Here is a 13,000-nt window from a genome sequence, read left to right on the forward strand (position 1 = left end):
ATATCCTTAAACAATTTTTTGGTCTTATTTTGCTAATTCATACCTGTAACCCTGAATTGGTATAGTCGCAGTCCCCATTCCAGAATTAATGCCGGGAGCAACTGCAGAAAGATTGTGCGTAAGTGGGGGAATTGCCACACTTGGATTCCTTGTGTGGTCCACGCTGACATTGCTGCAGTCTTTGAAGCTTGTTGAAGGCACTATTTTGTTGTGGCTTGTCCTACTGTCATGGAGACAGCTGGCATTTGAAGCTCTACTGCCTTTTTCAGCTTTTTCTCCATCAATTTTTGAGCCTTTTATTTTAAATAGTTTACAATCCTTAATTTTGGGATCAGCATTGGTACCCTGATCATTAATAAAAATATTAATAAGGTTAATGATCTGAAGAGAATGAAAATTTACCTCTTCTTATAAAGTACTTGTCAACTAGAGCAGAATATCATAAGTATCACCTTTTTGAAACTGTTTTCTTTATTCTTCCTAGGGTATTAAAATTAAAGCTAGATTCTTATTCAGATAGTTATTGGGAAAATACAAAAAGAATGGAAATGCAATTCACACAGCTCGCTCAGACACACACACACACATACACACACATCAGTGGAAAAACTCATGGAAAAGGAATCAAGAATGCCACTTTTGTTCTTACATATTCAGAGTCAGGGAACACAAAACTGATAACTCTTTCTTCTTTTGGTATACTTGATATAAGTGGATTGGTGGTGGATTTGAATTACCTTATCAAGAACAGATCCTGGGTAGTTTACCAGGAAAAGCAAACCTAAGTTAAGTATCCAAATCTCACTTTTCAAATGCTTTACTTCATATAAATTTCTACAGACAATATTTTTCACTCATATCCTTTAAAAAAGATAAGTGGAGTGAGGGTTGTTTGTTCCATGTGTCTGTGTGTATATGTGTGCATGAAAACACACATCTAGATGTTCTTGGATGAATGTGATTCAAGCACTGTTGCAGTCTGGCACATAACAGGTACTCAAAACATGATATGTTAAGTTTTCTAAAGAGGTAATATCCATTGAGAAGATACATTTTTACAACTAAACTAAAAGTTAACAATTTGCTCACTGCTCAGAAAACTTTTTTCAAAATCATCATTTTTTTCTGAAAATATTTTTTTAAAAAGCACATTAAATTTAAAATGTGAAACATGAACATTTACCTGTACCAGAAGTGTTTTTGTTTCTTCACCTAAGTAATCATCTTTTTCTTTTTCCTTCTTTCTGTTTTGGGATTTTTTAGATAAAGAAACATTTCTGGCATCTTTCTGTACTTTTAACTGTAGTTCTTGGGAAAACCTACATAAAAATATAATAAAATAAAATTGTAAGACATGGATAAACCTACAAAAAAAATGACTTTCAAGATATTTATTTTTTAAAAATTGAATGTTAAACTAGTCTATGTTATTAAAAATGAGAAAAATCCTGGCCTAGATCAGCATTTTGGAAAGGGTGGTGTGTAGATATTTGGGGATCCCTAAGAACCTTCAGAAGGTTCACAAGGTCAACGCTATTATTTTAACATAAAGATGTTCGTCTTTCTCACCAGGTTAACATGAAAGCAGTGGTGGATAAAACTGCTGACACCTTACCAAGAATAAAAGCAGCAAAACCAAAATGTAGTAGCAGTCATTACTTTCTTGATAACCACACATTCTCAGTTGCTTTTTTTTTTTTTTAAAAAAAGGCAGTCTTGCTTAAGAATGTCTCTGATGAATCAGCAAAAAGATATTAACTTCATTAAAGCCAAACTCTTAAACGCATCCTTTTTTTATGGTCTGTGTGACAGAATGAGAATATACGTAAAGCACCTCTGCTACAAACCAAAACGCTATGGTTGTCTTAAGAAAAATGCTTGCATAATTATTTGTGATACAAACTAAACTAGATATTTTTACTTGAAAGAAAGACTGACAGAAAAACTATGGTTATTAAGACTTTGGGTCTATGGGAAACATTTTCTTTTAACAAATAAACAAAGTGATCTTGTCACTTCAAGGAAAACTGAAATTATTGTGTCAATGATAAAATTCAAAATTTTATGCAAAAATTACAATTCTGTTAAACTTGTATCCACCACTGTGAGCTTAGCAGCTTCCCAAAACTCACAAACTTTTATGAGATAGAATGTAATTTTTGATGCTGTACAAGAAATATATCAATATTTTTAGGATCTGCATAACTCAGCAAACTAATATTTTCCAAATGACTAAAGCATGATATTACAAAAGCATGCATGGGTAAAAGATCCATTAAAAAGTCAAGACAGACAAATGGGTTTTAATTTAACGAAGGAAGAAAAACTCAATGATATAGTTTCAGATTCCACAATGCAACCAGTCTTTAAGAAACTACCACTTAGGCAGGGCACGGTGGCTCACACCTGTAATCCCAGCACTCTGGGAGGTCGAGGCTGGCTGATCACGAGGTCAGGAGATCGAGACCATCCTGGCTAACAGGGTGAAACCCCATCTCTACTAAAAATACAAAAAATTAGCTGGGCACGGTGGCAGATGCCTGTAGTCCCAGCTACTCAGGAGGCTGAGGCAGGAGAATGGCACGAACCCAGGAGGCGGAGCTTGCAGCGAGCCGAGATCGCGCCACTGCACTCCAGCCTGGGCAACAGAGCGAGACTCTGTCTCAGAAAAGAAAAAAAAAAAAAAAGAAACTACCACTGGGCCGGGCGCGGTGGCTCACACCTGTAATCCCAGCACTTTGGGAGGCCCAGGCGGGTGGATCACCTGAGGTTGGGAGTTCAAGACCAGACTGACCAACATAAAGAAACCCCCTCTCTACTAAAAATACAAAATTAGCTGGTTGTGGTGGCACATGCCTGTAATCCCAGCTACTCGGGAGGCTGAGGCAAGAGAATCGCCTGAATCCAGGAGGTAGAGGTTGCAGTGAGCCAAGATCGCACCACTGCACTCCAGCCTAGGCAACAAGAGCAAAACTCCATCTCAAAAAAAAAAAAAAGAAACTACAACTGTCGAGTTTTGCTGTGGTATCAGAGTTTTGGTATAGAATCAAAGAATACCCACAATTATCTACTTATGTGAGGCCAAAGTTTCTTCATATACTTCCACAAAAACAACATATCACAACTAATTGAGTACAGAAGCAAATAGGAAAACCTAGCTACCTTTATTAAGCTACATGTTACTGCCACTCATCTTACTATTCTTTGTTTCGTCAGCTGCACTGTTGCCAGCAGCTTGAGCAGCACAGAAGACCATGCCAGCAACTCTGGCACCCACAGCTTTGGCATATCAAGGTCTCCAACACATCAGCAGTGTCAGCAGTATCAAAGGACTTGGTGTGGTATGAGTTTGGCAGCAATAGGAGGTGGCACTTTTGTAACTACATCAGCATCTAAGATGATGGCATCACACAGTTGGTAGCAACATCGAAATCAATGACCTGACTGGTAGATGTCACCACAGGGAGACAGAAAGAAGAGCATAAAATGACTGCTTCATGAAAACCATTTAGTACATGTAGGAGACCACCCCTAGGAACTGCATTATTGCTAAGGGAATATGGGGGTAGGGTGGTAGATATCTGAGATCCTGCAAAGTAGGTGGGAACAGAAATAAGAGAAGTGCTGTTTGTGACTATTGTGGAAGACTTACTTTAACCCTAGGTTGGTATGGCCTGAAAAACATAGGTAAGTACTATACCTCTCAGCAAATCCATCCATTTGAAAGAAATCATGGTGTAGGAGCTCAGCACAGAAGGGTCTTTTGTCAGGGTCAATATGTAAGCATTTCTGAAAAATTAAGAACACTTAGAGTTCATATCAAAGAAAAACTACCTACATTTAAATTTATAAATATAGAAAAAAAACCATCTTTATCGTCAACGATTTTTTTTTTTTTAAGACAGGGTCTCACTCGTTCACCCAGGCTAGAGTGCAGTGGTGTGATCACTACTTAACCGCAGCCTGGACCTCTCTAGTGTCAGGTGATCCTTCCATCTCAGTCTCCTGAGTAGCTGGGACCACGGGTGCGCACCACCAGACCCAGCTAATTTTTGTATTTTTTGTAGAGACAGGGTTTCGCCATGTTGCCCAGGCTGGTCTCGAACTCTGGGCTCAAGCTATCCACCCTCCTCAGCTTCCCAAAATGCTGGGATTACCAGCGCCATCCACCACACTTGCCCACCAATGAATTTTACACATCTATAATCAAGGATAAAGAATAAAGCACAAATCTAGACAATGACCATCAATGGTTGCTAGTATCACAAAAAGACCACCAAACATTCAGTGTCTCTATATGGAAACACACAAACCTCCTATGAAGTAGTGTTGCCAAAAAATCAACCTGATTCTGATCAAGTTCTAGCTCTACTGTGAGTTTATAAGAAATACAGGACACGGAGGAACATGTATACTGCATTATGTAGAAAATTCTAAGGACAAACAACTTAGTTTCTTCAACAAATAAATTGCAAGGTTTAAACAAAAAAGAAAGAGATGAAGAGAAGCTTACAAATAAAGTTTTAAAATCATATAGACCAATTGCAATCTATAGTCTTCATTTACATACTAATTCAAACTATGAAATGAAATTTTGTGAAAATTAAGGAAACTTTAAACATCAATTAGATATTTTATGATAGTAAGAAATTATTTGGAATTTTTAAAACTTAAGGCTATTACAGAATGGAAAGGAAAGGATTTACCCTGTGCTTATCCCTAGGCTAGATGCTTTACAAAGATTATTTTATTTTATTTTATTGCAAAGTCTTGTTCTGATTCATTAAAACCCCTAACATGCCAGTAAAAATAGAAGGGACTCAATAAGTAGCTTTAAATGAACAAGAAAAGCTCTCTGCATAACTGTGCTACTTATAAGTAAAATAATAAGTCTGGGATTTGCTTCAAAATACTCCAAAAAAAGTTGAAGAATGTAGATAAATTAAACAAGATTATCAAAAGGTTGATAATTGTGGAAACTAGATGATAAGTACATGAAGGTTTGTTATACAACTATTCTTTCTATTTTCTTTTCTGTTTGAAATTTTCCATAATAAAATGTTTTAAAAGTTTTATATGATTCTTTAAGGTATGATTAAGGCACACAAGTTGGACAATAGTTTTACCTTTATTCCATTTATATCTCCTTACAGATAGATCATAAAGCTTGTACCAATTAAAAATATTTGCATCTGTTAGAAGATTATGTAAAAAACTGGAAACGTATTATTCTAAGAACTTGTTATAATTAGTTATAAGCTTATTAAACTTCATGAGTTAAAGAATTAAAAAACAAAACAAAATGGGTAAATGTTATAGCCTAGTGTTTTAGAGGTACGTATTTTATCAATACTTTAAACAATCTTAACTGATGAGAAATTTTTGAGCTAAAAATTCCCCAAAAAGGTCAACTTTTAGAGTTGATTCTCACTTGATAGAATGAAAACCTCTCTAATATCTTCCTTAATCAAATACAACAAAAAAGTATTGGCCATTTGTAAACTGCCTGCAGCCAATCCAGTGGCTAAGCAAAAACCCCTTTGACAATATCATACAGATCATGATCCTATGCCCTATCTTTTATATTTTGTTTTGTTTTTTTGACACGGAGTCTCGCTCTGTTGCCCAGGCTGGAGTGCAGTGGCGCAATCTCAGCTCACTGAAACCTCCACCTCCCAGGTTCAAGCAGTTCTCTGCCTCAGCTTCCCGAGTAGCTGGCGTTATAGGCACGTGCCACTACGCCCAGCTAATTTTTGTATTTTTAGTAAAGACGGGGTTTCACCATCTTGGCCAGGATGGTCTTGAACTCCTGATCTCATGATCCACCTGCCTCGGCCTCCCAAAGTGCTGGGATTATAGGCATGAGCCACCACGCCCGGCCATCCTATGCCCTACATTTTAATATTTTCCTACTTCCCTATCCTTTATTTATTTATTTATTTAAAGAGAGAGTTTCACTCTGTCGCCCAGGATGGAGTGCAGTGGTGCGATCTCAGCTCACTGTAAACTCTGCCTCCTGGGTTCAAGTGATTCTCCTGTCTCAGCATCCCGAGTAGCTGGGATTACAGACATGTGCCACCATGCCCAGCTAATTTTTTTGTATTTTTAATAGACATGGGGTTTTGCCATGTTGGCCAGGCTGGTCTCCAACTCCTGACTTCAAGCGATCCACCTGCCTTAGCCTCCCAAAGTGCTGGGATTACAGGCGTGAGCCACTATGCCCAGCCCCTTTTTATTTTCTTATCCTACTTTTATTTTCTTTGCCATTTACACAAGGCTTGTATTTTAAATGTTAAACTTAAAATCATACAGTGTTTTTATGTTTCTAATATGTTTTTCAATGAAGATGTTTTCACATTTACAAAATGCTAGGTAACAATAAATTTTTTCTTAATGAGTTTTAAAACAGGTAAAATTTTCAGTACTTTTTCTCTGAAGTTACCCCCATCAAATTATTTAAATTGTTTCTAAATGTACAAAAATTAAAATTATTAGAGGAAATTGTTGACCTAAAAGATCAACTAGAGGCCAGGCGTGGTGGCTCATGCCTGTAATCCCAGCACTTTGGGAGGCCGAGGCAGGCGGATCACGAGGTCAGGAGATTGAGACCATCCTGGCTAACACAGTGAAACCCCGTTTCTACTAAAAATACAAAAAATTAGCCAGGCATGGTGGTGGGAGCCTGTAGTCCCAGCTACTAGGGAGAATGGCGAAGCTTGCAGTGAGCCAAGATCATGCCACTGCACTGCAGCCTGTGTGACAGAGCGAGACTCCATCAAAAAAAAAAAAAAGATCAACTAGACAAGAAAAACAAAAAAGTCTTGATAGTGCATAAATTCCCTGTCATAAAGTGTAAACAATAAGTATGATTACCTTTGCTAAATCTATCACCACTTTAGAGAGCTTAGGATAGCGTCTTTCAAGAGGTTCTCTTTCCTTGATTTCAGGCAACCTTACTCCAGCAAACACAGGATTTTTATAAAAAAGCTCCTGATGTCTTGGAATTATATTACCTGGAAGTGAAAACAGCACATATCTCTGTTATTATACAACATGATAGAAATGGTGAAGAGACAGGTGGTGTGAAGTAGAGGAAATAGTGGAACACAGCTTATGGAGTTTGGGGCTCTCTCAACATGCAAAATTGACCAAAGACAATGCTGTTACTGTGGTGGTATACGGCAGTCTTAAGGAGCGTAGGAAAAGGACAGGTAAAAAATATTTTATAACTTTCCAGATATAAGTACCAGCACTTTGTTTCTAACTAGAAAGCATAAAGTGCTGAATAAAACAATAAAAATATTAATAGTCATATGGACAGGATCTAATCTAGATAAATCAGTTCTACCCCTTTAAGAATTTAATATTTGGTCAACTGATTTTGTGCTTATCTTAAAGTCAGATTTGAGCACTTTATCTTTTTTCTCAACTTTAATATCTAGTTGAATGTAAAACATATCTGAAAATTCCACTGTAAGAAACCATTGTACTGCTTATTTAATTTCTAATCTGAAAACTTCAAATCAAATAGATAAATTACCCCCAGGTATTTTCCCATTATTTCCATTTCTAAGCTCCATCTTCAAACATGAAGTTGATATTTCAACAAACGTAAGATTTTGATAGTCCAGCTTTGAAAATCTGTCAAAAGCACTAATAGCAGAAGTCCAAATCTGTGGCAAGATTAAACCAACCTTGGAAATCTCTGTGTCTCTCCTCTTGAATGTGAAAGTAAGGACAGTAGTCATATTACACCAAATGCTTACTGACTCAAGAATAATAAATGATCATTGCATCCTCTCTACATGTAATTAACTGTATGTAAAAGTACAGAGAAATGCACAATCTCTGCTCTTTTCCTCTCTCTTGAGGGGAAAGGGGAGGTGAGCGTGATTAAGAACATGCATCAGGGCCGGGCACGGTGGCTCATGCCTGTAATCCCAGCACTCTGGGAGGCTGAGGCAGGAGAATCGCTTGAACCTGGGAGTCGGAGGTTGCAGTGAGCCAAGATCGCCACTGCACCCCAGCCTGGTGACAGAACGACACTCCGTCTCAAAGAAAAAAAAAAAAGAACATGCATCAGATAGACCAATGCCAGACTGAAGGAAAAAATAAATTAAAACACACACACGGCTGGGCCCGGTGGCTCATGCCTGTAATCCTAGCACTTTGGGAGGCCAAGGTGGGCAGATCACCTGAAGTCAGGAGTTCGAGTCCAGACTGACCAACATGGAGAAACCCCATCTCTACTAAAAATACAAAATTAGCCAGACACGGTGGCACATGCCTGTAATCCCAGCTACTCGGGAAGCTGAGGCAGGAAAATCGCTTGAACCCAGGAGACGGAGGTTGCAGTGAGCCGAGATTTTGCCATTGCACTCTAGCCTGGGCAAGGAGAGCGAAACTCCATCTCAAAACACACACACACACACACACACACAAACATAGTTTTCCTATATGCTCCCTACCTTCACTTAAAACATATATAATCTTTAATGCAACAGCTTAAAAAATCACAAACACACAGGCACAAACAAATACGCAGAAAAATCTCTAAAATTTAAAACACAGATGTGTAACCTTACCTAAACACATCATAATATGATATAGCTGATCAATATCAGAATCTCCAGGAAATAGGGGTTCCCCCATGAACATTTCAGTTACCAGACAACCAATGGCCCACACATCAACAGCCCTGAAAGAAAAGCAATATGGTGTAAAATCTGGTATCCTAATATGCTCCAAAACCCAAAACTTTGTGAGCACTGAGGTGATGCTCAAAGGAAATGTGAACCAGAGCATTTCAGATTTGGCATGCTCCAATGGTACAATGCAAATATCCCGAAATCCAAAAAAAAAAAAACCCATCTGAAATCTGCAACACTTCTGGTCCCAAGCATTTAGGATAAGGAATACTCAACCTATAGTAAGCCTTAAATTACCCATGAAAAGATATTTCCCTATTAAAGTTCTAACTCCCAATTTTGCATAAGTGAGCTTTCCAGAAACTTCAATCATGTGACATAAAAGGGAAATGCCTTCTGAAAAACCAGAACAGTTATTATGTATACTTTATTCTGGAAATAAAACTCTCAGGCTCCATTTAGAGCCTATTCATTCTTTGTTTACGCATAACTCCAGCAAGCTTGACCAATCTATGCTATGCCATCGTACACTGAAAACAGCATACCAGAAAGAGGAGGTGACTGCTAAGGATAAATACAGTAACAATGAAGAGAACTGAGGGCTGATAGGGATAAATTTTTTCTTTTATTTTGAGACAGAATCTCACTCTGTCACCCAGGCTGGAGTGCAGTCATGCAATCTCAGCTCACTGCAACCTCCGCCTCCCAGGTTTAAGCGATTCTCCTGCCCCAGCCTCCCAAGTAGCTGGGATTACAGATGCATGCCACCATGCCTGGCTAATTTTTGTATTTTTAGTAGAGACGGGGTTTCACCATGTTGGCCAGGCTGGTCTTGAACTCCTGACCTCATGATCCTCCTGCCTGGGCCTCCCAAAGTGCTGGGATTACAGGTGTGAGCCACCGCGCCCAGCCTAGGGATAAAAATTTTGAAACTATCTTAAAAATCAGTTACAAGAACTCAAAGAATATGCAAGCATCATTTGGCATAGGAACAACTACCTTAAAATGCGTAAGGTTATTGCTGAATTATAAAATGGCACAAAAATTATAAGATGGTAGCAAAATAAGAACTCAGTAATCAAGAAAATAATAAATAATCTTTAGTGCTCTCTCACAACAGAAATTGTAGAAAATATTTTAGAAAGATTTCAATCAAAAGCAGTAAAAGTTACAATCCTTTCTTCTTTGAAGAATTCCCTTGTGAAGACAATTTATGTTTTAAAAACATTTTACTTAATTATATTTCTGCCTCCACCCTTGCTTACTCCATCTTCCCCATTCCAACAATGTTACATTTAACCAATCAATGTTCACCTCTCTTTACAAGTGATAAATATATCTATTTCCGACCCACTGTATAAAATAGACCACTTAATTTCCGCACCTCTAAAATAAGTAAACTTGTTTCACAGGAATGTTTAAAGGGGAAGCACCAAAAATGATTATAAGTCACTTTACATAGCCCCTGAAACTCAAGCCTTCCTTTCAGTATTAGAGGGATCATTTACTATATCATAAACATATTCCACTATAGCAAGAAGCAAGAGTAAAAATCTACTCCTCCCCATTACCGATGTCTTACTTGCCATACTTGACGTCACCAACCAATAGTTCTGGAGCTCTGTACCATCGGGTTGCCACATAATCAGTATAAACCTCCCCAGGAGCTGCCAATGTTCGTGCAAATCCAAAATCGCACAGCTTGACAACGCCAGACTGGGAGACTAATATATTCTCTGGCTTTATATCTCTGTGTATGATCTAGACAAGAAGCAGAGTGTGATGGATGTTAAATAAAATTAATTATTTTGGGGCAACTGCTATGTGCAGGGCATTGTATTTTGTCCCTATAAAGAATACAAACAAAAGCATAGAAAGTTGCTCCTAGCCTTAAACAACCTAGGACCTAGTTGGGCAAGAAAGAACATTTATACTTGAAATTTTATTTAAACAATCAAAAATATTGGATAAAATATATTTTTCAAATTACTTAATCAACTGTTCAGTTAATGACTGCTCTGAAGACTAAGAGAGTAAAGCTATCATTGAAGCTGGGGCAGTCAGGGAAAATTTTTATGAAAGGAGTGGGCTCTAACATAGGTCTTTAATACTAAGTATGACCTAGATAAATAAAGAGAAAGAAGGGCAACCCAAGTGAATGTAACAAGGAGAGCAAGAATGGAAATGGGGATAGTTAAGAGATTGTGGGAAAACTTTTTTTTTTTTTTTTTGAGACGGAGTCTTGCTCTGTCCCCCAGGATGGAGTGCAGTGGCGCGATCTCGGCTCACTGCAAGCTCCACCTCCCGATTTCACGCCATTCTCCTGCCTCAGCCTCCCGAGTAGGTGGGACTACTGGCGCCTGCCACCACGCCCAGCTAATTTTTTGTATTTTTAGTAGAGACGGCGTTTCGCCGTGTTAGCCAGGATGGTCTCAATCTCCTGACCTCGTGATCCGCCCGCCTCGGCCTCCCAAAGTGCTGAGATTACAGGCGTGAGCCACCGCGCACGGGCCAAAAACTTTTTTTTTTTTTTTAAGACATTGTCTTGCTCTTGTCGCCCGGGCTGGAGTGCAATGGCGCGATTTCAGCTCACTGCAACCTCCGCCTCCTGGGTTGAAGCGATTCTCCTGTCCCAGCCTCCCGAGTAGCTGAGATTACAGGCGCCTGCCACCATGCCCAACTAATTTTTGTACTTTTAGTAGTGACGGGGTTTCACTACTTTATTCTGGAAATAAAACTCTCAGGCTCCATTTAGAGCCTATTCATTCTTTGTTTACGCATAACTCTAGCAAGCTTGACCAATCTATGCTATGCCATCGTACACTGAAAACAGCATACCAGAAAGAGGAGGTTGAGGCCAGGAGGGTCTCAACTCCTGACCTCAGGTGATCCACCTGCCTCGGCCTCCCAAAGTGCTGGGATTACAGGCGTGAGCCACCGCGCCTGGCCAGAAAACGTTTTTTTCTAGAGTATAGGTTGTGTGAAGTAGAGGAGGAATATCTCAGCTGACATACTAGGAAGTGTGGCAAGACCCTGGGAACCCATGGAAGTGATAGACAATGTGGTGTTTAAAATTGATGTTGGCCATAAATGAGCTAAATCAGAGAGAAAGACGAGAGGCAGGAAGAAGAGCAGTAGGACCAGTATGAGGTGATAAAGGCCTAACCTAGGTTGGTGCTCAGAGGAATGGGAAGGAGGAAATACAGTTTAGAAATACAATACATCAAAAATCAATAGGCCGCGCGCAGTGGCTCACACCTGTAACCCCAGCACTTTGGGAGGCCGAGGCAGGCAGATCACTTGAGGTCAGGAGTTCAAGACCAGCCTGGCCAACATGGTGAAACCTTGTCTCTACTAAAATACAAAAAAATAGCTGGGCGTGCTGGCACGCGCTTGTAATCCCAGCTACTTGAGTGGCTGAGGCAGGAGAATCACTTGAACCCGGGAGGTGGAGGTTGCAGTGAGCCGAGATCGCACCACTGTACTCCAGCCTGGGCGACAGAGCGAGACTCCATCTCAAAAAAAAAAAGAAGGAAATAGAATTTAGAAGAGTCGTAGATATTTTGTTTGAACCTGAGAATTTAAAAGAATGGTGGTTTCATTTTCAAAATTAGAAAAGCCTAGAGAAAGTTAGTTTTGATGGAATAATTAGTTTTAATCATTGGACTTTTGGGTGGAATGCTGAGCACCCAAGTATAGACATTCATCAGGCAATTAGAAATGTAAAGAGTAAACAAAAACACCAGTGATTAAAATTTCTAAAGGGGAGACTTCGTAAGAATAAAACAGGATGCTGATATTCAGATAATATTTTAAAATCTGGCCAGGTGCGGTGGCTCATGCCTGTAATCCCAGCACTTTGGGAGGTTGAGGGGGGTGGATCACGAGGTCAGGAGTTTGAGACCAGCCTGGCCAACATGGTGAAACCCCGTCTCTAGTCAAAATACAGAAATTAGCCAGGCGCTGTGGCAGGCACCTGTAATCCCAGCTACCTGGGAGGCTCAGGCAGGAGAATCTCTTGAACCTAGGAGGGGGAAGGTTGCAGTGAGCCGAGATTGCGCCATTGCACTCCAGCCTGGGCGACAGAGACTCCATCTCAAAAATATATATATATATATAATATTATATAGATATATATCCTATATAGGATATATATATATCATATATATATTTAAAAATCTACAGCTAGGCAAAAGATATTATTAGGCCTAATTCTCTAATATAAGCAAATTGTATTTTGAAAACTAAAAAGGATACATTTGTTTTAAACTCTTTCAGAAGACCAGCATCCTAAATGGCAATCTGCCATTGCTGAGCATGTTGTATAGGCTACCAACTTTTATTACCCTAGA

General features: G+C 39.1%; 1 protein-coding gene across 2 annotated transcripts in view; it reads right to left on the reverse strand.

Moving 5' to 3' along the window:
• CDKL2 (cyclin dependent kinase like 2) overlaps positions 1 to 13,000 on the reverse strand; it is a 54,108-nt gene that overhangs the window by 16,815 nt on the left and 24,293 nt on the right. For both annotated transcript variants that reach the window (XM_030818994.1, XM_030818993.1), the window contains exons 4-9: positions 10,231 to 10,409; positions 8,586 to 8,698; positions 6,874 to 7,013; positions 3,701 to 3,789; positions 1,184 to 1,319; positions 44 to 345 (exon numbers count right to left, since the gene is read on the reverse strand). In XM_030818994.1, the coding sequence (XP_030674854.1) occupies positions 44 to 345; positions 1,184 to 1,319; positions 3,701 to 3,789; positions 6,874 to 7,013; positions 8,586 to 8,698; positions 10,231 to 10,409 (959 nt within the window). The remainder of the gene's footprint in view (positions 1 to 43; positions 346 to 1,183; positions 1,320 to 3,700; positions 3,790 to 6,873; positions 7,014 to 8,585; positions 8,699 to 10,230; positions 10,410 to 13,000) is intronic.

This window comes from Nomascus leucogenys, chromosome 9 (genome assembly GCF_006542625.1).
Source record: "Nomascus leucogenys isolate Asia chromosome 9, Asia_NLE_v1, whole genome shotgun sequence".
In the NCBI taxonomy this organism is placed as follows: Eukaryota; Metazoa; Chordata; class Mammalia; order Primates; family Hylobatidae; genus Nomascus; species Nomascus leucogenys.